The sequence below is a fragment of the Quercus lobata genome, chromosome 12, assembly GCF_001633185.2.
Source record: "Quercus lobata isolate SW786 chromosome 12, ValleyOak3.0 Primary Assembly, whole genome shotgun sequence".
Classification (NCBI taxonomy): Eukaryota; Viridiplantae; Streptophyta; class Magnoliopsida; order Fagales; family Fagaceae; genus Quercus; species Quercus lobata.
This window is the reverse complement of record NC_044915.1, coordinates 37,256,260-37,280,067: the sequence shown is the minus strand read 5'-3', so window position 1 is coordinate 37,280,067 and position 23,808 is coordinate 37,256,260. Positions and strand designations below refer to the sequence as shown.

Sequence of the window (23,808 nt, the reverse complement as noted above, 5' to 3'; positions counted from 1 at the left end):
TGCACCCAATCTGGAAACGCACCTGTGCTTCACAGGTTGATATAATTATTAATTACCAAGACACTTACAAAGGAAAGATTTTGTTGTCTAGGACAACTTATTGGAGTTGTAAAGAAAATGCATTTTGGAGTATTCATTGAATTTCTTTAATGTTCTATCATTTATGTGCATTTCCAGGTTGTAATTATGCTTTGTTGTCTAATTGTGTCTAAATAGAGAAGTATTATGTGCAAATCTTTTCAATTTTCTAGAAATAGTTCTAGAATTATCCAATTTTGGATGTGTAAGAGCCTATTTGGATAAGTGGGTTTTTGGATTATATCACTCAGTTTTCATAACTCAGTTCTCAAAACACGTGGGTCCCACAAAAAATTTTGTGTTTGGCTTGGTTTTCAACACTTGTTTCCATCACTCAAAACTCAAAAATTTGAGTTAGAGTGATGGAAACAGGAAACAGCAAATGGGTGTTTTCAAAAATTGAGAACTGAATTATAAGTTTTGAAAACTGAATTATAAAAATTGAACTATCTCTAAACCAAACGGGTCCTAAGTCTCTTGAAATTAGCTATGCAATTACTTTTTTAATTTTAGCTTTTACAGTAATATTCATGAGCAAGGCAACTTAACCAAAAGGTTTTTCCCTCTCTTACAATCAGTAGGAGAACTCTAACCTAGATTCCTCTCTCTATGGCAAAACTTAATGATCCCATTGAACTATAAGGCCCATGACATAACTACTTTTTTTTTTTTTTTTTTTTCTGGTTTTTTTTTGCTGAAAACTTTAATTTATTATTATTTTTTCTTTTTAATCTACCTTACAGTAATGCTAATGCACAACTTTTTTCACAACATTTTTTACAATTGCTGAAGTGGTTAATTATGTGCACTGGACATAACATTTTTCATAAATCCACTGTATTTTTTCGAGGACTTATTAATTTTGTCGTATTAATGCTAAAAGAATCACAAGCTTACGAATAGGTTATAAAAGAATATTGGAATTTCATTATCTGACCGTAATACAAATGAATCAATAAATCAAAGAATTTATCTATCTCTTGATTCTATTGTCTAAGACATTTTTTGTATACAATAACGTGTAGGCACGTTTCATAATCATCCCTCAGACAAGAGTTGAACAAGATTTGGTAGATGGGTCAAAGAGAGCTGGAAGCAAGTATTTCTTTCCATTGCCACCATTTGCATTTGCTCGTGGACTTCAATGAAACAAAACATAGTGGCGCAATCTTTAGATGATAAGAAAATTACAAGTGACAACTGGCTATGCTTTTTTGCTCTTCATTATGGCATTTGCTGAAAGAAAAAATAGCGACAAACTGTACAGATAAAGCAACTTCACAAGCGGTATGGCTAAGAAAGATTTTTAAAGATCAATGGGAAAAGAGACTAGCAGCTAGTTGATATCTAGAAAGCACCGATGTGGTTACAAGATTGCTGCACCGGCGTTCGACGTGGGGTGCGGTGGGCAACGTCGCCGCCCGTGTGTCGGAATTTTTTTTTTTTCGTTTTCAAATATGTGCCGATCGCGCCGATTTGGGTCTAATAGGATCGTATCGGTCGGCCGAAATTGACCGATTCAGGCTGTACTGACTGATTTTGGCTAATACTGGCCGATTCAGTCTGATACTGGCTTTGAATCAGGCCGAAATTCAAGTAAAAATTATACAAAAAAAAAAGTGTAAAACGCACTGTTTGAACTTGAACATCTTTAAACAAAAAAAAAAAAAAAAAAACCCTAAAACCATCACTGCCTCCTTGCCTCTTTGCTCTTTGCTCTCTGCTCTCTGCTCTTTGCCTCCCTCCCTATATTCTAATTTCCAAACACCATGGAATGTTTTAGTTTCAAACTTGTGGATTGTATTTAATTTATGAACGTCATGTTTTAGTTATTATCTACTACTAGTTGCAGACCCACGCGATGCGTGAGGATATAAATATTATGTAAAGACGTGTAATATATATATATATATATATATATATATATATAAAACCATTATTTCAAGTATTGTCTATTAAAAAAAAAAAGATTTCAACAAGTATTTTTTTTAATCTTTTTATCTCTACAAATATATCATTTTATTATTATTATTATTATTATTATTGTGGGGCCCAAATGATTTATGGGCCAGACCCATCTACCCGGGGAGAATCCAAAGGCCCAAGCCAAGGAGGGCTATATGGCCCAAGCTTGACAAGATAGCCTATGGATACTGCCGAGGGCAGTTCAGTCCTCGGCAGACCCAAAATCCCCCCAGAAAGAGGGGTAAAAACGGTATAGGACTGAAACTTGGAAGAAAGATCTAAAATATCTAGGGAAAGCTGCCCTTACTGCCATTCAATACTCTTAACCTGACATAGCCGCGTTCTTTGGCTTTTACAACCACCCCCAACGACTTTGGGTATGGGCTGATGGGACAAATATTAGCCTTGAAAATGTTGACCCTATACGTGGACGAAGGACAGTGAACACAGGCGAGTATAAAAGGAAAAATCAGTAACCTAGAAAGGGGGCTGGGAAAAATGGCCAAAAACCAGAGCCTCCCAGCCCACCTCCAGGAGAAAGACTCCATGGGTGAAGATAACCTAAACACGCACGAATACCACGAAAAACCCACCGCCTGGCGATCAAGGCCTACCCTTTTAAACTCACGCTCTACAAATGATATTGTTTGGGCCTTTTTACGTGGCGCGAACACGATACTGTTACGGTCCGTCGCGAATCGTGTCCTTACAATTGGCGCCGTCTGTGGGGAAGGCTTGTGTGTTGGTATAGGAGGTGGGTCAATAGAGTTTCTTTGTTATTTCTAACCGTTGGTTATATAGTTCTAGTATAAAGTTCTGCTAGGGGCTACGTTTCTTGACTAGGGGCTTGGCTGAGGAGCTAACTCCCTTAAAGCCAAGGTCCCCCGTAAAGAGCAAACTAGGCACTTGGTAGCGTTAATCGTATGGATAGACTCTAGGGGCTTGGCTGAGGAGCTAACTCCCCTAAAGCCAAGATCCCACACAAAGAGAAAACTAGGTTTTGGATAGAACCAAGGCATTGCATAGTCCTCGGACTCAAGCCTATGAGAAAACCAACTACCTGGATGAGGAAAATTAGATTTTGGACAGAACCAAGGCATTGCATAGTCCTCGGACTCAAGCCTATGGGAAAACCAACTACCTGGATGAGGAAAACTAGGTTTTGGACAGAACCAAGGCGTTGTATAGTCCTCGGACTCAAGCCTATGGGAAAACCAACTACCTGGATGAGGAAAACTAGGTTTTGGACAGAACCAAGGCATTGCATAGTCCTCGGACTCAAGCCTATGGGAAAACCAACTACCTGGATGAGGAAAACTAGTTTTGGACAGAACCAAGGCGTTGTATAGTCCTCGGACTCAAGCCTATGGGAAAACCAACTACTGGATGAGGAAAACTAGTTTTGGACAGAACCAAGGCATTGCATAGTCCTCGGACTCAAGCCTATGGAAAACCAACTACCTGGATGAGGAAAACTAGGTTTTGGACAGAACCAAGGCATTGCATAGTCCTCGGACTCAAGCCTATGGGGAAACCAACTATTTAAAAAAAAAAAAAAAAACTATGGCACATAAACCTCGAAATCCATCCGAAGAGAACTCCTCGTTAACAATTGGGTTAATCCCTTAATTGCACGGATTCCCCGGTCTACCTTCGGATCCCCAGTACCAAAGGGGTTGATGCGATACGGTGCAATATATTACCCAAAAGCACAATCAAAGTCCCTCGTTACTCGGCTACCCTCTCGGACGAATTATTTAGAGTTTATCGTTCTCGGACGTTGGTCTAGCATGCATCGCACAGCACTCAGCGGTTATCCCGGTTAGTTCCAAGAGTTTAATTTATTGAGGATTATCCTTGTTATACTTGATAATATTTGTGAGTTTAAACCAGTAGGAATCTGTGTTAAGGCATTTTTCTGCCCGAAATATCATTAAGGGCAAGCTTACATTTAATATTCATGCACCAAGTAGTTGTTGCAGAGAAGAAAAGTATGTATAAAGAAATAAACACATCTTTTATTAAGACAAAGTAACAGTACAGTGTACAATGAAAAGCTGAAACAAGCTTACATTAAAGCTAACTACGTAAGTAAAGAAAAATACAAGAAAATGAACATAAAGCCGAGGAGGTGGCACAGAGGAGAGGTTGGCTACTGCTTCGAGACCTTATTCCTCCTCAATGCTTTTGCACGCCCATAACTCAGGCAGCAAAAGAACCCAACTTGAGCCTCACACCGCTGAAGGAAAGGTGCAGGGAGCCGGAAGTTAAGGAGCCTTCACCAAAAATTTGCCTGCAACAAAGCAGAGGCGCTGATGGCGGAGAATCTTTCTTCTGACACACCAAAATTCTGGCATGAACAGAACCTGCTTCGGATTTTGACTAAAAGGGGGAGAAACACCCTTTCCCCTCCGTCGAAACGGAATGTTCCCTTGAATTTACGCCTCCTTTGCCCGTACCTCACTACTTTGAGTCTCAGGAGGACACGGCGCCTCCGTGGCGGATAGAGTTCCTTTTCCCCAACCCTCGCCTCAAACATGATATACTAAGGGAGGAAACTGAAGGATTTGCACGCAGGTAAGGCAACTTTCTCTCCTATTTATTTAAAAAGATAAGGTGGTGGCATTTAATTCACGCAGCGTCCCAAGGAACGCTACAGACAAAATGTCTCTGGCTCGATTTCCCACGCCATCTGCAACCATGAGATTAAAGGAGTCTCGTGAAGGCGCACCTCGAACACTGGGACGCCAAAAAGTACCGCGTGACCAAAGACTACGGAAATACCTCTTAATTTGTGGGCCCAGTAAACTTGCGGCCCAGGCCCGTTCTGCATAGGGGCCTAGGGACAGAACCAAGGCATTGCATAGTCCTCGGACTCAAGCCTATGGGAAAACCAACTATCTAGATGAGGAAAACTAAGTTTTGGACAGAACCAAGGCCTTGCATGGTCCTCGGACCCAAGCTTATGGAGAAACCAAGTACAAAAAAGAGAAATTACAAGTTTTGGACAGAACCAAGGCCTTGCATGGTCCTTAGACCCAAGCCTATGGGGAAACCAAGTACAAAAAAGAAAAATTACAAGTTTTGGACAGAACCAAGGCCTTGCATGGTCCTCGGACTCAAGCCTATGGGGAAACCAAGTAAAAAAAAAAGAAAGAAAAATTACAAGTTTTATAACTGCTCGGATGGGAAAAGTCCCCGGCTCAGATACTGTAAAATGTTAAGGCCAATAAAAGTGTTAGGATGATGGTGGGGCACTCCACTATTCGGTAGCCTAAGGGGGCTGTTCATTTTTGCGGGTGATATGTCTTCAAACGATTACTTCCTACACCGCATAGAGCATCCAGTTCTAATCTCGGCATTTTTTCGGGCAATTACCGTTATTCATAGGTACGCATTGCTAGTTCAAGCAATTCTGTTAAAGTTGTGGTGACTTCTTTTTATTAGCAAGTATTTTGGCCTTAGTTGTCATCGATTCAAATGCTATATTATTGTGCTGAGCAGCGTTTGCAAATTTGTAAAAACATAGAGACAGAGCATGCGAAGTAAAATAACAACAATTTTTATTAATATGAAAAATTATTACAACGTACAAAGAGGGGCTCAAACAAGCCTATACAAAAGGTGAGCTGCCAAAGCAACCCTAACATTCGCAGTACAGATAAGTAAACAGCCAAGTGTCTTTTAAACTCGTCTTCAAAGTCTCTCCAATTTCTGCCTCAGTATTGCTCATATCGAAAGAAGAACCTTCTTTGGAAAAAGATGAAGGAGAAGGAAGAAGAATTTGAAGGAGAAGGAAGAAGAAGATGGAGGAGATGAATGAAGAAGATGGAGGACATGAGTAAAAAAGGAGGAAACGAAGAGAGAAGAGATGAAAAGAAAGAAAAAGGAGCAAAAGAGGGAGAAAGAAAAGCACCAGGATGAAACTGGTGCTGGGAAGACTAAGAAAGGGAGGCAAAAGGAGGCGCCAGTGAACGAAGAGAGGAAGAAGCAGGGGCACTTAGTCCCTGCCTCGATCCTGACTCCCAACACACTGGAGCCATATTAGGTATGCTCATGAGAGTGCGGTTGGTATTGATGATGGGTGTTCTCGACTCAGTCACGCCGAAAGTTTGACGTGACGAGTCCCTGCTTCGGATTTTGGCTGAAAGGAAGGTAAGACGAATCTTAAGCCTCCGCCATCCTTGCCCTGATCGAGCCATTTCGAGCTGTATTAGAACATGACGCTTTGAGGAGGGGTATGGTTTCTTCATCATTTGTTATGGTGAATGTACTGTGATTTAGTGTATAACTACTGGGTTAAGTAAACGCTAAAGGAGGCAAAGGGTTTCAAATCTCAGAAAAATAAAAGGGTCTCTGCACGAAAGTGATTGCCTCCTACTTGTCTTCTTATAGGAAGAGCAAAACGGAAGGCATTAAATTCGTTCAGGTTTCCAAAAGAATCTGAAAACGAAGATGTGTCCGTTCCATTTCTCCGCCTCGTCAGACGAACCGTCAAATGTAAATGAGTCTCGTAAAGGGAAGTCATTAAAAGCGTGTTTTGAATAATCAAACGACGAGAACGCGTCAGGAGTAAAATCAAAAAACGCCTCGTAGATCAGTATATTTCTTGGACAGACGGAAAACCGTCAGCATTAATGAAAGGCCGAATTAAAGGAGCCATCATAAAAGCTCGGCATTACCAAAACCCCCTTTCCAACCAAGAGGTTGGACAACCGGGTTTTGAGGGGTTATTGTGGGGCCCAAATGATTTATGAGCCAGACCCATCTACCCGGGGAGAATCCAAAGGCCCAAGCCAAGGAGGGCTATGGCCCAAGCTCGACAAGATAGCCTATGGATACCGCCGAGGGCAGTTCAGTCCTCGGCAGACCCAAAATCCCCCCAGAAAGAGGGGTAAAAACGGTATAGGACTGAAACTTGGAAGAAAGATCTAAAATATCCAGGGAAAGTTGCCCTTATTGCTATTTAATACTCTTAACCTGACATAGCCGCGTTCTTTGGCTTTTACAACCACCCCCAACGACTTTGGGTATGGGCTGATGGGACAAATATCAGCCTTGGAAATGTTGACCCTATACGTGGACGAAGGACAGTGAACACAGGCGAGTATAAAAGGAAAAATCAGTAACCTAAAGAGGGGGCTGGGAAAAATGGCCAAAAACCAGAGCCTCCCAGCCCACCTCCAGGAGAAAGACTCCATGAGTGAAGATAACCTAGACATGCACGAATACCACGAAAAACCCACCGCCTGGCGATCAAGGTCTAGCCTTTTAAACCCACGCTCGACAAATGATATTGTTTGGGCCTTTTTACGTGGCGCGAACCCGATACTGTTACGGTCCGTCGCGAATCGTGTCCTTACAATTATTTATTTATTTATGTTTGATTAATATTTTTTTAAGGTGAACCATATTCTTCTAACTTCTATTGTAGTGTATTATATTTGCTTAATATACAACTAAACTTTATAAGTTTCAAATTTATTATTCAAATTTCTCATCTCTTAAGGAATAAAGAAATTATCATAATAATCAAAACTTATTACAAAATTACAATGTTATCCTAACCAAAATTAAAATGAAACTAAAGGAATAAATAATAGGCTTTATAATAATTTATTACTCAAACAATTGGTAGGCATATTCAAATTCATGTTTCCCAAAAAATTAAATATCAACCTAAACTAAAATTCAACCACTTCTGGTGGATATTAAAAAAAAAAAAAAAAAAAAAACACAATACCAAAACACATATTAAAAAAAAAAAAACCATCATCCTTAATTGGAGTTATAAGAAAGAATAAAAATTCACACAGAGAGAGAGAGAGAGAGAGAGTACTCATAGTTTCGTGTGGAAAAAATATAGATTGAATAAGAAAACGATATCAAATTTATACAAAATAAAATGGGTAGAAGAAGAGGCAAATTATAAAAAAGAGATAGGAAATATAACGGTAAAGTAGTGGGAAGACAGAGGCAAAAAGGAAAGGCAAAGGTTGGAAGAAGTGTAACTATAGGTGTAAAAGTAGAAGAAAAGGCAAATTATAAAAAAGCATAAGGAAGTATAACGATAAAGTAGTGGAGAGAAAGAGGCAAGAAAGAAAGGGAAAAGTTTGAAAAAATGTAATAGTAAGTGTGTGAACTAATAGGGAGAAGAAAAGTTTTTATTTTATTTTTTTAAAATAGGGGGAAGAAAAGTTTAAATAGAGAAAAGAAAATATAAAAAATAAATTAATGACGTGGCTACTGATGTGGCTTAACTAGAGCGTAGTAACAATAAATGCTACGCTTCAGCTTTTAGTAATATATAGATTGCTCTTAAATTTGGTATATGTTTATATAATGTGAAAAAGTATGCTTAGCAATATATAGAAAATATAAATATAAATATTTTTAATAATTTTTTAATCGCCGCATCCCGCCACACCAGCACCTTACTTTTTCAAAAATTGCTGAGTCCCACACTCGTACTTGCACCCAATCTAGAAACGCACCTGTGCTTCACAAGTTGATATAATTATTAATTACCAAGACACTTACAAAGGAAAGATTTTGTTATCTAAGACAACTTATTGGAGTTGTAAAGAAAATGCATTTAGGGGAAATGTTGGAGAATAAAATGCATTTTGGAGTATTCATTGAATTTCTATCATCTATGTGCATTTCCAGGTTGTAATTATGCTTTGTTGTCTGATTGTGTCTAAATAGAGAAGTATTATGTGCAAATCTTTTCAGTTTTCTAGAAATAGTTCTAGAATTATCCAATGATTTGCATGCTGGATGTGGAAAAGTCTCTTGAAATTAGCTATGCAATTACTTATTTATTAATTTTAGCTTTTACAGTAATATTCATGAGCAAGGCAACTTAACCAAAAGGTTTTTTCCCTCTCTTACAATCAGTAGAACTCTAACCCAGGTTCCTTTCTCTATGGCAGAACTTAATGATCCCATTGAACTATAAGGCCCATGACATAAATTATTTATTTATTTTTTTTCGGTTTTTTTTCTGAAAACTTTAACTTTCTATAATTTTTTCTTTTTAATCTACCCTACAGTAATGCTAATGCACAACTTTTTTCACAACATTTTTTACAATTGCTGAAGTGGTTAATTACGTGCAGCGTGGACATAACATTTTTCATAAATCCACTGTATTTTTTCGAGGACTCATTAATTTTGTTGTATCAATGCTAAAAGAATCACAAGCTTACGAATAGGTTATAAAAGAATATTGGAATTTCATTATCTGACCGTAATACAAATGAATCAATAAATCAAAGAATTTATCTATCTCTTGATTCTATTGTCTAAGACATTTTTTGTATACAATAACGTGTAGGCACGTTTCATAATCATCCCTCAGACAAGAGTTGAACAAGATTTGGTAGATGGGTCAAATAGAGCTGGAAGCAAGTATTTCCTTCCATTGCCACCATTTGCATTATAGCTAGCGCCTGTGGTGGGGTCAACCAACAGGTCCCCAGCATAACCAGGGTATGCTCCCTTGCCATACACACCGGGACAAGCCGATGCAGCCTCTAATGGCGCGTCCTTTGGTCCTTGAAAGTAGCCATTTCCAAATGGGTTCGTAGTTGTACCAGCCAAGAGACTAGCCAGGTTGATGACCATGCCGTCCAGACCCACATCGTTGTTGGGAGCAACAAGGGGAGGGCTCTGGGGTCCATATATGGGCTGGTGAAATGGCCAAGCGCATTGACCTGGGCATTGAGTCTCCGAGTTTCCAACCCAAATGTAAGCAAATTTGTAGCTTTTGCCTTGAACAGATGCAACTTTTGAAGATCCATGGGTTCCACATTTGCTCATACAAAAGCCTTCAACTGCCACATCAGCTGATGTTAGAACCACGTTAATGGCATTTTTATGGGCACCCTTTGATGCCAACTGTTCTATTTGCTGATTTGAGAGTGATTTGCCTAAGGAGTAAGTCTCATCAATGATCTGTGTACCCATTGAGAGTAAAAGAGTGGAGGCCTTCTTTGAGCTGCTAAGGTGGTAGTATTTCTCGGTGGTTTTCCACCAGGTGGCAACAGAGGGTTGAGATTTTGTGGGTGTGGAAGTAGAAAGAGAGGCAATGAAATCTGAGATAATAGCTCTTTGTGTGGGCTTGAATTTGCCATACCAGATTAGATTGATGGAGATTTTTCCAGTAAGAAGAGCGCCATTGTGGTATTGGAAGGGTAAAGGTTGTTGGGTTTCAGCTGAACTAGCAAGTCTCCTTGCTGCCAAGTTGAAATGGAAGAAAGAGATTAGTAGAACTAGCTGTAGTAATAGGTGTGTGTAAACTAAAGAAGCCATGATGAATTTTAGAGGTGCGATCTCTGTTGAGGTGTTTACTAAAGTTCTAAAGATAAGAAGTTGAGATCTGAGAAAGTAAGAAGCTAGAATATACTGTTGAGACCGAGTTGTGGAGAAGAAGAATTGTGAGTAGAAATATATATAGTGCTGCCCAAAAGTTTGGGTGAGAAACTACAAGGAAGGGATTGAATAGTGGCAGTGAGACGCCAGCGTGATAACGCGTTGTATTTTAATCAATATGCGTGCAACCTCTTTTTTTAGCCTCACTTTCAAGTTACAGCCGAATCCGCTTTCAAGTCAATTTGATAACAGGTGGAACTTGTAAGCCAGCTAAGGGGAATAGGACAAATTATATTTTTGGACCTTGAGATTTCAAAAAGTGATAGATTTTTTTTTTGAAAATAAAAAGTGATAGATTAAACACTGAACATGATATAAACTTTAAATATAATGCAATAACACTACAATGTATGTGCTTCGCTGCTATAAGGACATTAGTTTAGATACTATTTTTGGAAATTATTTTTGAAAAAATGGTAAAATAATAAATTTTTTTGACAATTTTTATATATATTTTTTATATAAATAATTTCAAAATTTTCTTAATATAATTCATTAACAATTGTTCTAATGGCACTCTTTAAATAAATACTTTGTTGTTCTTGGTATTTTAGTTACAGGAATTAGAATTGTACTAACAGATTAATTTGATAGGTTTGGTTTGTGCATCTTTGGTTGTTGGATTCATTTGAAATCTGAGGTTTACCCCTGAATAAAGAAATCCAACCCTCCACTGTCTCCAATGGATTTATTTGACTATAGGATTGTTTAATGATGATAAAGTAAATGTTGTACAATTCCAGAATATATTACTTGACTAGCATAATGGTAAATGGAAGATTGGTTTTGGAGAATTCGAGTAAACAAATAGTAATTTGATACAGTAAAGGACTTCCATTAAAGCTTGCTCTAAACAAATGATTAATTTGATAGGTTTGGTGTGTGCATCTTTGGTTGTTGGATTCGTTTGAAATCTGGGGTTTACCCCTGAATAAAGAAATCCAACCCTCCACTGTCTCCAGTGGATTTATTTGACTATAGGATTGTTTAATGATGATAAAGTAAATGCTGTACAATTCCAGCATATATTACTTGACTAGCATAATGGTAAATGGAAGATTGGTTTTGGAGAATTCGAGTAAACAAATAGTAATTTGATACAGTAAAGGACTTCCATTAAAGCTTGCTCTAAACAAATAGCATTTTGTATTTTTTTTGTCTATGGCCTATGTGTTTATGACTGTTATTTATTGTATGTCAGTCTGCAATTCCATAAATTGCAACAATAAAGACTAGAGTGACAAATATTTTCAAAATCACCGAGGTGGTGAGCTGTAAATGGTATGCAATGAAGTAGTGTCACACTGTCATTATAATTTTGAATGAGAACTAATAACAATGATAACTTAATAGATGTAAAATTATTGTGAAAAGTAGTGTATTTGTAGTATTTCTAAGTTGCAAAACATACGAGGTTTTTATCTAAGGATAAAAACCCTCAATCTAATTTGTTTTGTTTCATTTTATACTCTACCAATCATGATACCTCATGTGTATGTTTTTTTCCCTTCATTTTTAACAATGGTTTTTTATTTATTAGAAAAATATAACGAATATTTAATAAGTTGTGATTAGTAGAGTATAAAGTATAATATAAAAATGGGATAAAAGATGTTGTGGGGCCAAAGAAAGTGTAGCCTCGGCCCAGGCCCAGTTTATCTTAAGGACCACAGCCCAAGCCGAGGAGGGCCATTGCCGAGGACGACCTCCTCCTCGACACTTCATTAAATGCTCAAAGAAAGGAACAAGCCGAGTGTAGCGGGCAGGGCCAGGAAAAAAGCAGCCAACACAGTAATACGAAATTCGGCGTCTGACAAACCCATGCCCATGCCCATACGCCTTTCCAGCAACTCCCAACCACTCTAGGTATGGGTCGACTGGACAGGCCTGCACCCCAAAAGTAGAAATCAACACGTGGACACAAAAAAGGGGAATGGGATACCAGTATAAAAGGCGAAACAAATAAAGATAAAAGGGGGGCTGGCCAAAAAGGAGTTTGGCGAGGAAGGCCAAGCTCGCCCATGTAGTGTTCCTTGTAGGAACTACGACTAAAACCACTCACTTATGCCCAGGTCATACCTTTCAAGCCCACTCTCTACAAATGATATTGTGGGAGGCCTTTTTACTTACGAGTCCAATTTTATCTTGGAGTTGTTACAAATTGCGCTCCTACAGATGTGTATTTGTAATCCAATACAAATGCTCTTACCAAGACTCATACAAAAGAAATTTTAAGTAATCTAAGAGAACTTATTGGAGTCCTAACTCCCAAAGAAACTAGATTATGAGCGATTGTTAGAGAGTAATGCACTTTCCTTTATTATTTGAATTTGTTAAAAAAATGTTATGTACTTCATCAACAAAGAATTTTTGGCAGGCCCCAAATTGGTGTCACTCCAAGCGTTTGTGTGTGATTTTGTCATTATATCTCTTCCAAAGTTAGTGTAGAACTGTGACCACTGATTTATTGCATCATCGATTATAGAACTATCCAACAAGTCTATTGATATATGTTATTTTTAGGCTTTCAGCCCATTCTACTACTAGATGAGCTTTGTTTTGTTACCACAAAAGAACCATTCTCACTATAATAATGGGTTTTCCTTTGAAAGTTTAGATTCACTAAGGTTTTTTTGGATGGTATATCAATATATATAAAAGGACCACTAAGTTTAACTATTTAAGAATAGAAAACTAGGGAATTTTTACGTTTTCTTTTTTATGCTAAACAACAATAAATTAAATAAAAAGCACCACAAGTTTGAGCATACGATATAAAAAGATAGCTTTTTCATTATTTAACCATAATACATTAAATAAATGAATAAAAGAATTGATCTCTTTCTTGAGTCTACTGTCTAATATCTGCACTATACATTACATGCTCATTCCTCATACAAGAGTTGAACATGTTTGGGTAGATGGGTCAAAGAGGGCTGGGACCAAGTATTTCCTTCCATTAGCACCATTTGCATTATAGCTAGCACCTGTCGCAGGGTCCACCAAAAGGTCCCCAGCATAACCAGGGTAAGCCCCCTTGCCATACACACCAGGACAAGCAGATGCAGCCTCTAATGGTGCGTCCTTTGGTCCTTGGAAGTAGCCATTTCCAAATGGGTTTGTAGTTGTACCAGCCAAGAGGCTAGCCAGGTTAATGACCATTCCGTCCAGACCCACATCGTTGTTGGGGGCAACCAGGGGTGGGCTCTGGGGTCCATAGATGGGCTGGTGGAATGGCCACGCGCATTGACCTGGGCATTGAGTCTCCGAATTGCCAACCCAAATGTAAGCAAATTTGGTGCTTTTGCCTTGAACAGATGCACCCTTTAGAGATCCATGGGTTCCACACTTGCTCATACAAAAACCTTCAACTGCCACGTCATCTGATGTCAGAACCACGTTGATGGCATTTGCTTGGGCACCCTTTGATGCCAACTGTTCTATTTGCTGATTTGAGAGTGATTTGCCTAAGGAGTAAGCCTCATCAATGATCTGGGTACCCATTGAGAGTACAAGAGTGGAGGGCTTCTTTGAGTTGCTGAGTTGGTAGTATTTATCAGTGTTTTTCCACCAGGTTGCAACAGAGGGTTGAGCTTTTGTGGGCGTGGAAGTAGAAAGGGAAGCAATGAAATCTGAGATAATAGCTCTTTGAGAGGGCTTGAATTTGCCATACCAGATGAGATTAATGGAGATTTTTCCAGTGAGAAGAGGACCATTGTGGTATTGGAAGAGTAATGGTTGTTGGGTTTCAGCTGAATCAGCAAGTCTTCTTGCTGCCAAGTTGAGATGGAAGAAAGAGAATACTAGAACTAGCTGTAGTAATAGATGTGTGGAAACTAAAAAAGCCATGATGAATTTTTGAGCTGCTTAGTAAGTAGTAAAGATTAGAAGTTGAGAACTAATTGAGAAAGCAAAAGAAGCTGAGAATACAATGTGGAACTGGGATTGTTGAGAAAAAGAATTGTGAGAAGATATATATAGTGCCCAAAAAGTGTGGGTGAGAAACTTCACGGTAGGTGACTCACTCAAGAGATTTGAATAGTGGCAGTGAGATGCCAGCATGATAAATTGATAATTGAATAACCGCGTTGTTTTTTAATTACTTTGTGTGCGTCCTCTTTTTCTAGCCTCGCTTACAAGTTTCAGCCGAATCCACTTTCAAGTCAATATCATAAACAGGTGGTAGCCAGCCATGTAACCGAATGGGAAAGATTTAGTGCTTCTGGTCTAGACTTATATGAGGAAGGAATGAATTGAACGTCCTACGATGGTTCATGTTAATCTACATATAGCATAAATAGTCTAATGATACTTTACCCTCTTTTTTTTATATCCATTTTTGTACATTCATTTTTATATTTTTTCCACTTTTTAAAATGTGAATATTTTTCTCTTCAATTTTAGATATTTATGTAATATAATGGATGTAAAAGAGTATATAATGATGGGATTGACTTACCATGAGATGAATTTTTTAACTGAAATCCCTTTCTGTTTTAATAAAAAGCTGCCACATCACCTACTAACTAAATAAAATGTGGAGATTAAAACTCACTACCACTTGCTATTATGTATTTAAAATAAAATGACACCTCCAGTTAAAAAAGTACTAGAGATAAGCCAAACCCTATGATGATATTTTTCCCATGATATATATTTAACTTTTTTTTTCCTTTTTTTATTTTATTTTATGAAATCGTATTTTAAACTTTGGGATTTCAAAAGGCAACAAATTAAATGCTCAGCTCCTATTAAATCTTAATTACAATTACATTGCAATTCCAAATATATACATTTCACTGCATCTTTGGGCTTTAGGGGTGAGATTATTACTATTCTCTGTTTGTTTTGGAGTAAAATATTTTTAGATGTAAAATATTTTCATTTTAAAGTGTTTGGTAATGTATTGGAAATTACTCAAGTGTGTTTCTACATTGTAAAATGAAATAAATAAATAAATAAATAAATTCAATAAGAAACAACGCAAACTCAAAATTCTCACCAACTTAAACTAAAATTCTCAAATTTTAATAAAAAAACACAACCATGAATCAAACCCAAACTCAAATTAACTCCAAAAAAAAAAAAAACCAGAGTTTCCCAAGCACAAATTTGCAAGAAAAAAACCCAAATATGTCAATAAACCCAAATCTACCAAAAACCCAGATCACGAAAGAACCTTCAAATTGGAGATCAAATAGTATTTTTTTGTGGCATACAATTAATTGAGTTGTGGAAGTATTGAATGTTGAATGGTCTCTATGCTGGTAAAGCCTTAGAAGATCATAAAATGATGCTGAGTTTCTACCATCTTCTTCTATCTTGGAGAAACTACCCCGCTGGGTGTTGCTGAAGAAGGTGGAGCCATTAATGGGTGGGATCGTGGGAGAGAGGGATCAAAGGGGGCTGGGTTGTGGAGAGAAAATTGAGTGGGAGAAAGAGCATGAGAGGGGTATCGAGATTGAGAGTGTGCAGTAAATGTAAAATATTTTACCAAAATTTCAAGTGTAAAATATTTTACTCAAATTTGCTTAAGTTGATTTGATTGACTAAAAATATTTTACTTTTGACCAAATATTTTTCTACAAAACAAACACTATAAAATGTGAAAATATTTTTTTGAAAATATTTTACATCGAAACAAACGGAGCGTTAAAGGGTGAGATTATTAGTTAAGTGGTGAATTTGTTTACAAGTCATGTCTTGGACTTAATTTCCATTCACAGGCACACAAAGGCTTTAATTTTGCAATTGCTGATCTAGATCATCTTAGTTTTGCATTAAAAGAGAGTTACTTTGTAATTTTGTTTAATTTCCACTACGCGATTTCTTAGTTTTTTGGTTACACCTACAAAAATTGGAACAAACTACGTTGATTGGTTTGGTGTGTGCATTTTTGGTTTGTGGATTCAATTGAATTTGAGTTTTCCCACTTTAATGAAATCCATCTCTGTAGTGGTTCTTATTTGACTAAAGGATTTTTTAATGATGGTAAAGCTGTGTAATTTTGGGATATATTATGTAACAAGCATAGTGGTGATTGGTGAATGGAAGTTCTATTCTTGGTTTTGGAGCATTAGAGCTAAAAAAATTGTAATTTGACACAGTAAAGAACTTTCATCAAAGCTTGCCCTAAAAAAATTTAATTTTTTAGACCACTCCACTCATTTCTTCTAGGATGGTTCATTAGAATTGTAGGGATAAGGGCCCAAAATCATACACTGGGTTTTGGGCCTTGGCCGAGAACGTTGATTAGTCTGAGGATGAATAAACAGTAGTAAGGGTGTTAAGCTCAGAGTCCCATAAATAACATGTAGACAGAAAGGTTGGGAAAGGTGGTTTGAGGAGGAGCGCCTCCTTGGATAAATGAAGCACAGATCAAATGCATATCCTATTACTCAAAGTGACCTTCCAGGAAACTCCACTGATAGGGGCGTGCATTAAGAATGTACTGGAAGAATGGGAGCCAAGAAATATCTAAGAGAAAGCTACTGCCACCGCAATGAATGCTCTGCAGCTAACTTTCTAGAAGCATTTATATGGAAAAGACCCCTGAACAGTGTTACATTAGCTACACTAACTCATAGAGGGCCAGAGAGGGTGTCCGTTGCGACAAGCACTCAAATAGTGGCCTGGATGATCAACAAATGGAGGGCCAAGATCATTGGAAAATAACTATATAATAGAAGAGACTCTCCACGGAGAGGGGATAGGAAAATTGGAGGAAAAAACATTGTAGCAACCTGAACCATACTTGTAACTATTTCCAATCAATATATACTAGAACATACCTCATCGGATTGGGCTGATGACCAATTTACTTTGAGAAATCCAATCCATTTCTATTTGATTATCCTTTAAACTTTATTATAACTATTGTCTCATTCATTAAAACCTAGTTTTCCAGCCCACTCTCTACAAATTTATTGTTTTGGGCTTATTGGGCTTGAATCCAGTTATACATTGGGCCCAAGATCCAAACGTGTCCCTACAATTGGCGCCATCTGTGAGAATTACTTGTGTGACAGTGAGTGCAATGGTTAGCTATGGTAGGATCAGGTTCTCATCAACAAGAATCCATGGGGTCCCAACGACAAGATAATTTCCTCAATTTTGAGCGTAGGAGAGATCGAGAGGGTAGTGTACACACTACACATACTAATAGAAGCCACTCTCAAGTTGGAAGTCATGTATCTCAGGAATAGAATAACAGAGCCATGTAAAGGGAAATAGACCATTTAAAGAAGGAGTTATGCCATGCATGACGAAAGCGAACCCCCTCCAACTCTGACGTTTCCTTTGATGATGGAGAGGATACTAGTTATAGATGAAGGTCAAAAGCCCCACCTAGCAAGTCTTTCTCCTACGATGGGGAGCACCATCACAAACGTAGGTATAAAAGCCCGCCTCGCAAAGGTCTAAGAAATGACGCTATGAACAAGGCGTTAGACCAAATTTCCAAGTCGCCCTTCACGCTCAAGATTGAAGGGGCAAGACTTCCTCGGCGATTCAATCAATCAATGTTCACCATCTACAATGGTCGAATGGATCCCGTGGAGCATGTGAGCCATTTCAACCAAAGAATGATCGTCCATTCCAGGAACGAGGCCTTGATGTGTAAGGTGTTCCCATCCAGCCTAGGACCCATGTCAATGAGATGGTTTGATGGCCTGGGGGCAGGTTCCATAAATTCCTTCAAGGAGCTCACCCAAGCATTTGGCTCTCATTTTATTACTTGTAGTAGGGTTCCTTGGCCCTTGGGTTTCCTACTGTCCTTATCTATGCGAGAAAAGGAAACCCTAAAGATATACTCGGACAAATATTGGGAGATGTTCAATGAGATAGATGGTGATTTTGATGACGTGACTATCAGTACTTATAAGGTCGGCCTCCCAACCGAGCACAGTTTTAGTAAGTCTTTGACGAGAAAGCCTATCACTAGTGTGCGCCAACTCATGGACAGAATTGACAAGTATAAAAGGGTTGAGGAAGACCAGCAGTAGGGGAAAGATAAGGCTAAGGCTGTCCCTCAGGAGATGAGGGATTTCAAGTCGGACCGGTACAATAATAACCGACCTCGGAGAGACTTTGCTGGGCAGCCAGGGCCTGCCAATACTCAGGTGGTTAATGTGGTGTTTCGAGAACCGGTGCACCAAGTTCTGGAGAAGATTAAGAATGAGTCATTCTTCAAGTGGCCAAATAAGATGGCAGGAAACCCTATAAGGCGCAACCAGAGCCTTTATTGTCAGTACCATCAGGACTAGGGACACACTACGGAGGATTGTAGAAATTTGTGGAATCATCTGGACCAGCTAGTCTAAGAAGGAAAATTGAAGCAATTTTTACATCATTTTAGTGGCCTGCAGGGTCAAGCAAATTCAAAACCCTGGAGGGATGCTCCTTCAAGGCCTCCTTTGGGAACGATAAATGTCATCTTTGCTGCTCTAGGGAAAACAGGTTCTTGTCCTTCCAGAGTGATGTCTATGGCTCGACTATCCGCCGAGGACACTAATCCAGAGCTGAAGAGGGCTAGGGTGGATATCCAACTAACACTAAGTTTTTTGGACGAGAATAAAATTAGAACCACACAGACCCACGATGATGCCTTGGTGGTCACGCTCAGGATTGGGGGGTACAATGTGAAGAGGGTGATGGTGGACCAAGGTAGTAGCGCCAAGATTATGCCATCGGAGCTGGGTTGGAGGTCGCCGTGGCACGGCGTGGAGATCGGTGTACACTCAATTCTCTCTCTCTCTCTCTCTCTCTCTCTCTCTCTCTCTCTCTCTCCTCTGATTCTATCTTTGTCCTCATCCTCACTCCCTCTCTCACATCTCTGTCTTCTTCTTTTAAGCATGCCACCGGAGCTGGGTTGGAAGTTGGCATGGGCGTGGCGTGGCGTGTAGCGTGGTGAGACCGGTGTCGTGTGCCTCGCGGTGGTGTGTGAATTCCGGGTGCATTTTGGGTTTGATTTCCGATGCCTTACAGTGGTAATGGGTTTGATTTCCAATGAGTTTTGATGTGAAATTTTCTTTAATTTTTTGTGGGTTTCCTTCCATGGTGGTGGTAGGTGTGTTGTTGTCGTGGTGGATTTTTCTTTGATATATATATTTTTTGTGTGTGTTGTTGTGGTGGTGGTGGTGGATTTTTCATTGATTTTTTTGTGTTGTGTTTTGGTGGTGGTGGATTATTTGATTTCTTTGATTTTTTGTGTTTTTGTGGGTTTCTTGTGGTAGAGGTGGCGGTGATGGGTTTTTTTAGCACTGGTAGTGGTGGGTTTCTTGTGACAGAGGTGGTGGTGATGGGTGGTTGAAAGGGAGACAGTGAGGAAAAGATAAATAGATTGATGGTGGAGAATGAAGTAAGAGAGATTAGATTATATTATATTATTTTATTAGGTAGTATATATTATTTTAATAAGTTGAATAGGAAAATAAAAGTTGGAATGTTAGGTGTATTATAAAATAGTATGGTATAATTGATAAAGTAACTTTTTGAAATAGTAAAATAGAATATGAAAGCATTTCCCATTATGAATGCTCTTAGGGATACGACATCATTTTTTGGGTATTGAAGTATCTCAAACAAAACTAGAAGATTTTCATTTCTAAATGAAATATGCAAACTATTCTAAAGAAACCTTTGATGGAAGTGCAAATTAGTTTCTACTCCTTTGGTTGCAAATGAGAAGCTAAAGAGAGATAGTGTGGAAAAACGAAAAATCCAATGTTGTAAAAGGTAAAAAGTATTGAACTCCAATTGGTGAACTCATGTATCTCACGGCTATTATTAAGATGCTTACAGTTACAGGGGACATTTTTTTTTTTGGTTGAGAAAATACAGGTGACACTTAGACTATGCGATCCTGTACATGAATGGTGAAGGTTTCAGGACTAATTTGGTTATTCTGAAGTTGATTGGATTGAATCTTTAGAATTTAGATGATATATATGTATATAGTGGCTATGTTTTTGCCCTTGATTATGGCATTTGCTCATGGACTACAAAACACAGTGGCACAATCTTTAGATGATATGAAAAGTACGAGTGACTCTCTCTCTCTCTCTCAATTTAGGCATTTGCTCGTGGACTTCAATGAAACAAAACATGGTGGCACAATCTTTAGATGATAAGAAAATTACAAGTGACAACTGGCTATGCTTTTTTGCTCTTCATTATGGCATCTACTGAAAGAAAAAATAGCGACAAACTGTACAGATAAAGCAACTTCACAAGCGGTATGGCTAAGAAAGATTTTTAAAGAACAATGGGAAAAGAGACTAGCAGCTGGTTGATATCTAGAAAGCACCGATGTGGTTACAGGGTTGCCACACCTGCGTTCGACGTGGGGTGCGGTGGGCAATGTCGCTGCCCGCGCGTCGAATTTTTTTTTTTGTATTCAAATACATGCTGATTCGCGCCGATTTGGGTCGAATAGGATTGTATCGGCCGGCCAAAACCGACCGATTTAGGCTGTACTGACTGATTTTGACTATTACTGGCCGATTCAATCCGATATTGGCTTTGAATAGGCCAAAATTCAAGTAAAAATTATACAAAAAAAAAAGTGCAAAACGCACCGTTTGAAATTGAACATCTTTAAACAAAAAAAAAAAAAAGCCTAAAACCATTACTGCCTCCTTGCCTCTTTGCTCTCTGCCTCCCTTCCCTATATTCTAATTTCCAAAGATCATGGAATGTTTTAGTTTCAAACTTGTGGATTGTATTTAATTTATAAATATCATGTTTTAGTTATTATCTACTATTGCTCTTAACTTTAGTATATGTTTATATAATGTGAAAAAGTATGCTTAGCAATATATAGAAAATATAAATAAAAATATTTTTAATAATTTTTTAATCGCCGCATCCCGCCACACCAGCACCTTACTTTTTCAAAAATTGTCGAGTCTTGCACTCGTACTCACACCCAATTTGGAAACACGCCTGTGCTTCACAGGTTGATATAATTATTAATTACCAAGACACTTACAAAGGAAAGATTTTGTTATCTAAGACAACTTATTGGAGTTGTGAAGAAAATGCATTAAGGGGAAATGTTGGAGAATAAAATGCATTTTGGAGTATTCATTGAATTTCTTAAATGCTCTATCATATATGTGCATTTCCAGGTCGTAATTATGCTTTGTTGTCTGATTGTGTCTAAATAGAGAAGTATTGTGTGCAAATCTTTTCAGTTTTCTAGAAATAGTTCTAGAATTATCCAATGATCTGCATGCTGGATGTGTAAGAGCCTGTTTGGATGAGTGGGTTTTTGGTCCCACAAAAAATTGTGTTTGGCTTGGTTTTCAACACTTGTTTCCATCACTCAAAACTCAAAAATTTGAGTTAGAGTGATGGAAACAAGAAACAGCAAATGGGTGTTTTCAAAAACTAAGAACTGAGTTATGAGTTTTGAAAACTGAGCTATATCTGAACAAAACGGGCCCTAGGTCTCTTGAAATTAGCTATGCAATTACTTATTTAATTTTAGCTTTTACAATAATATTCATGAGCAAGGCAACTTAACCAAAAGGTTTTTCCCTCTCTTACAATCAGTAGGAGAACTCTAACCCAGGTTCCTCTCTCTATGGCAGAACTTAATGATCCCATTGAACTATAAGGCCCATGACTTTTTTATTTTTTATTTTTCGGTTTTTTTTGCTGAAAACTTTAATTTATTATTATTTTTTCTTTTTAATCTACCTTACAGTAATGCTAATGCACAACTTTTTTCACAACATTTTTTACAATTGCTGAAGTGGTTAATTACGTGTAGTGGACATAACATTTTTCATAAATCCACTGTATTTTTTCCAGGACTTATTAATTTTGTTGTATCAATGCTAAAAGAATCACAAGCTTACGAATAGGTTATAAAAGAATATTGGAATTTCATTATCTGACCGTAATACAAATGAATCAATAAATCAAAGAATTTATCTATCTCTTGATTCTATTGTCAAAGACATTTTTTTGTATACAATAACGTGTAGGCACGTTTCATAATCATCCCTCAGACAAGAGTTGAACAAGATTTTGTAGATGGGTCAAAGAGAGCTGGAAGCAAGTATTTCCTTCCATTGCCACCGTTTGCATTATAGCTAGCACCTGTTGTTGGGTCAACCAAGAGGTCCCCGGCATAGCCAGGGTAAGCCCCCTTGCCATACACACCAGGACAAGCCGATGCAGCCTCTAATGGCGCGTCCTTTGGTCCTTGAAAGTAGCCATTTCCAAATGGGTTTGTAGTTGTACCAGCCAAGAGACTAGCCAGGTTGATGACCATGCCGTCCAGACCCACATCGTTGTTGGGAGCAACAAGGGGAGGGCTCTGGGGTCCATAGATCGGCTGGTGGAATGGCCACGCGCATTGGCCTGGGCATTGAGTCTCCGAATTGCCAACCCAGATGTAAGTAAATTTGTTGCTTTTGCCTTGAACAGATGCACCTGTTAGAGATCCATGGGTTCCACACTTGCTCATACAAAAACCTTCAACTGCCACGTCATCTGATGTCAGAACTACGTTGATGGCATTTGCTTGGGCACCCTTTGATGCCAACTGTTCTATTTGCTGATTTGAGAGTGATTTGCCTAAGGAGTAAGTCTCATCAATGATCTGGGTACCCATTGAGAGTACGAGAGTGGAGGGGTTCTTTGAGTTGCTGAGTTGGTAGTATTTATCAGTGGTTTTCCACCAGGTGGCAACAGAGGGTTGAGCTTTTGTGGGTGTGGAAGTAGAAAGGGAGGCAATGAAATCTGAGATAATAGCTCTTTGTGAGGGCTTGAATTTGCCATACCAGATGAGATTGATGGAGATTTTTCCAGTGAGAAGAGGACCATTGTGGTATTGGAAGAGTAAAGGTTGTTGGGTTTCAGCTGAATCAGCAAGTCTCCTTGCTGCCAAGTTGAAATGGAAGAGAGAGATTAGTAGAACTAGCTGTAGTAATAGACGTGTGGAAACTAAAGAAGCCATGATAACTTTTTTGAGGTGTTTACTAAGTACAAAAGATTAGGAGTTGAAAACTAATTGGGAAAGTAAGAAGCTGAGAATACAATGTGGAGCTGGGATTGAAGAGAAGAAGAATTATGGGCAGATATATATATAGTGCCCAAAAAGTGTTGGTAAGAAACTACCAGGAAAGGGTTCAAGAGTGGGCGTGAGATGCCAGCATGATAATTGATAAACGCGTTGGTTTTTTTTTATAATTTGTGTGCGTCCCCTTTATTTTAGCCCTGCTTTCAAGTTTCAACCAAATCCGCTTTCAAGTCAATAACAGGTGGTGGTGAATGGGAAGGATTTAGGGCTTCTGGTCTAGACTTATATGAGGAAGG

General features: G+C 38.4%; 4 protein-coding genes across 5 annotated transcripts; 1 reads left to right on the top strand and 3 right to left on the bottom strand.

The window, feature by feature from the left end:
- Positions 1-985: 985 nt before the first annotated feature.
- Positions 986-10,455, bottom strand: LOC115971718 (protein EXORDIUM-like). Of its 2 annotated transcripts, XM_031091736.1 has the most exons (2): positions 9,425-10,455; positions 986-1,145 (listed from the first exon to the last, which is right to left on the bottom strand). In XM_031091736.1, exons 1-2 carry the CDS (start codon positions 10,357-10,359, stop codon positions 1,124-1,126), a joined length of 957 nt encoding a protein of 318 aa, XP_030947596.1. In that variant the 5' UTR covers positions 10,360-10,455; the 3' UTR covers positions 986-1,123. The 2 variants fall into 2 exon arrangements, with proteins under 2 accessions (XP_030947596.1, XP_030947595.1); XM_031091735.1 differs by lacking the exon at positions 986-1,145 and having other exon boundaries at positions 9,265-10,455.
- Positions 10,456-13,247: 2,792 nt separating this feature from the next.
- On the bottom strand, positions 13,248-14,412 carry LOC115971716 (protein EXORDIUM-like). Its single transcript, XM_031091732.1, has one exon. The coding sequence runs from the start codon at positions 14,326-14,328 to the stop codon at positions 13,372-13,374; it is 957 nt and encodes a 318-aa protein (XP_030947592.1). The 5' UTR covers positions 14,329-14,412; the 3' UTR covers positions 13,248-13,371.
- A 3,500-nt stretch (positions 14,413-17,912) lies between these two features.
- On the top strand, positions 17,913-18,482 carry LOC115970608. Its single transcript, XM_031090216.1, has one exon. The coding sequence runs from the start codon at positions 17,913-17,915 to the stop codon at positions 18,480-18,482; it is 570 nt and encodes a 189-aa protein (XP_030946076.1).
- Positions 18,483-22,353: 3,871 nt separating this feature from the next.
- Positions 22,354-23,559, bottom strand: LOC115971850 (protein EXORDIUM-like). Its single transcript, XM_031091927.1, has one exon. It carries the CDS (start codon positions 23,447-23,449, stop codon positions 22,493-22,495), a length of 957 nt encoding a protein of 318 aa, XP_030947787.1. The 5' UTR covers positions 23,450-23,559; the 3' UTR covers positions 22,354-22,492.
- Between the last annotated feature and the right edge of the window lie 249 nt (positions 23,560-23,808).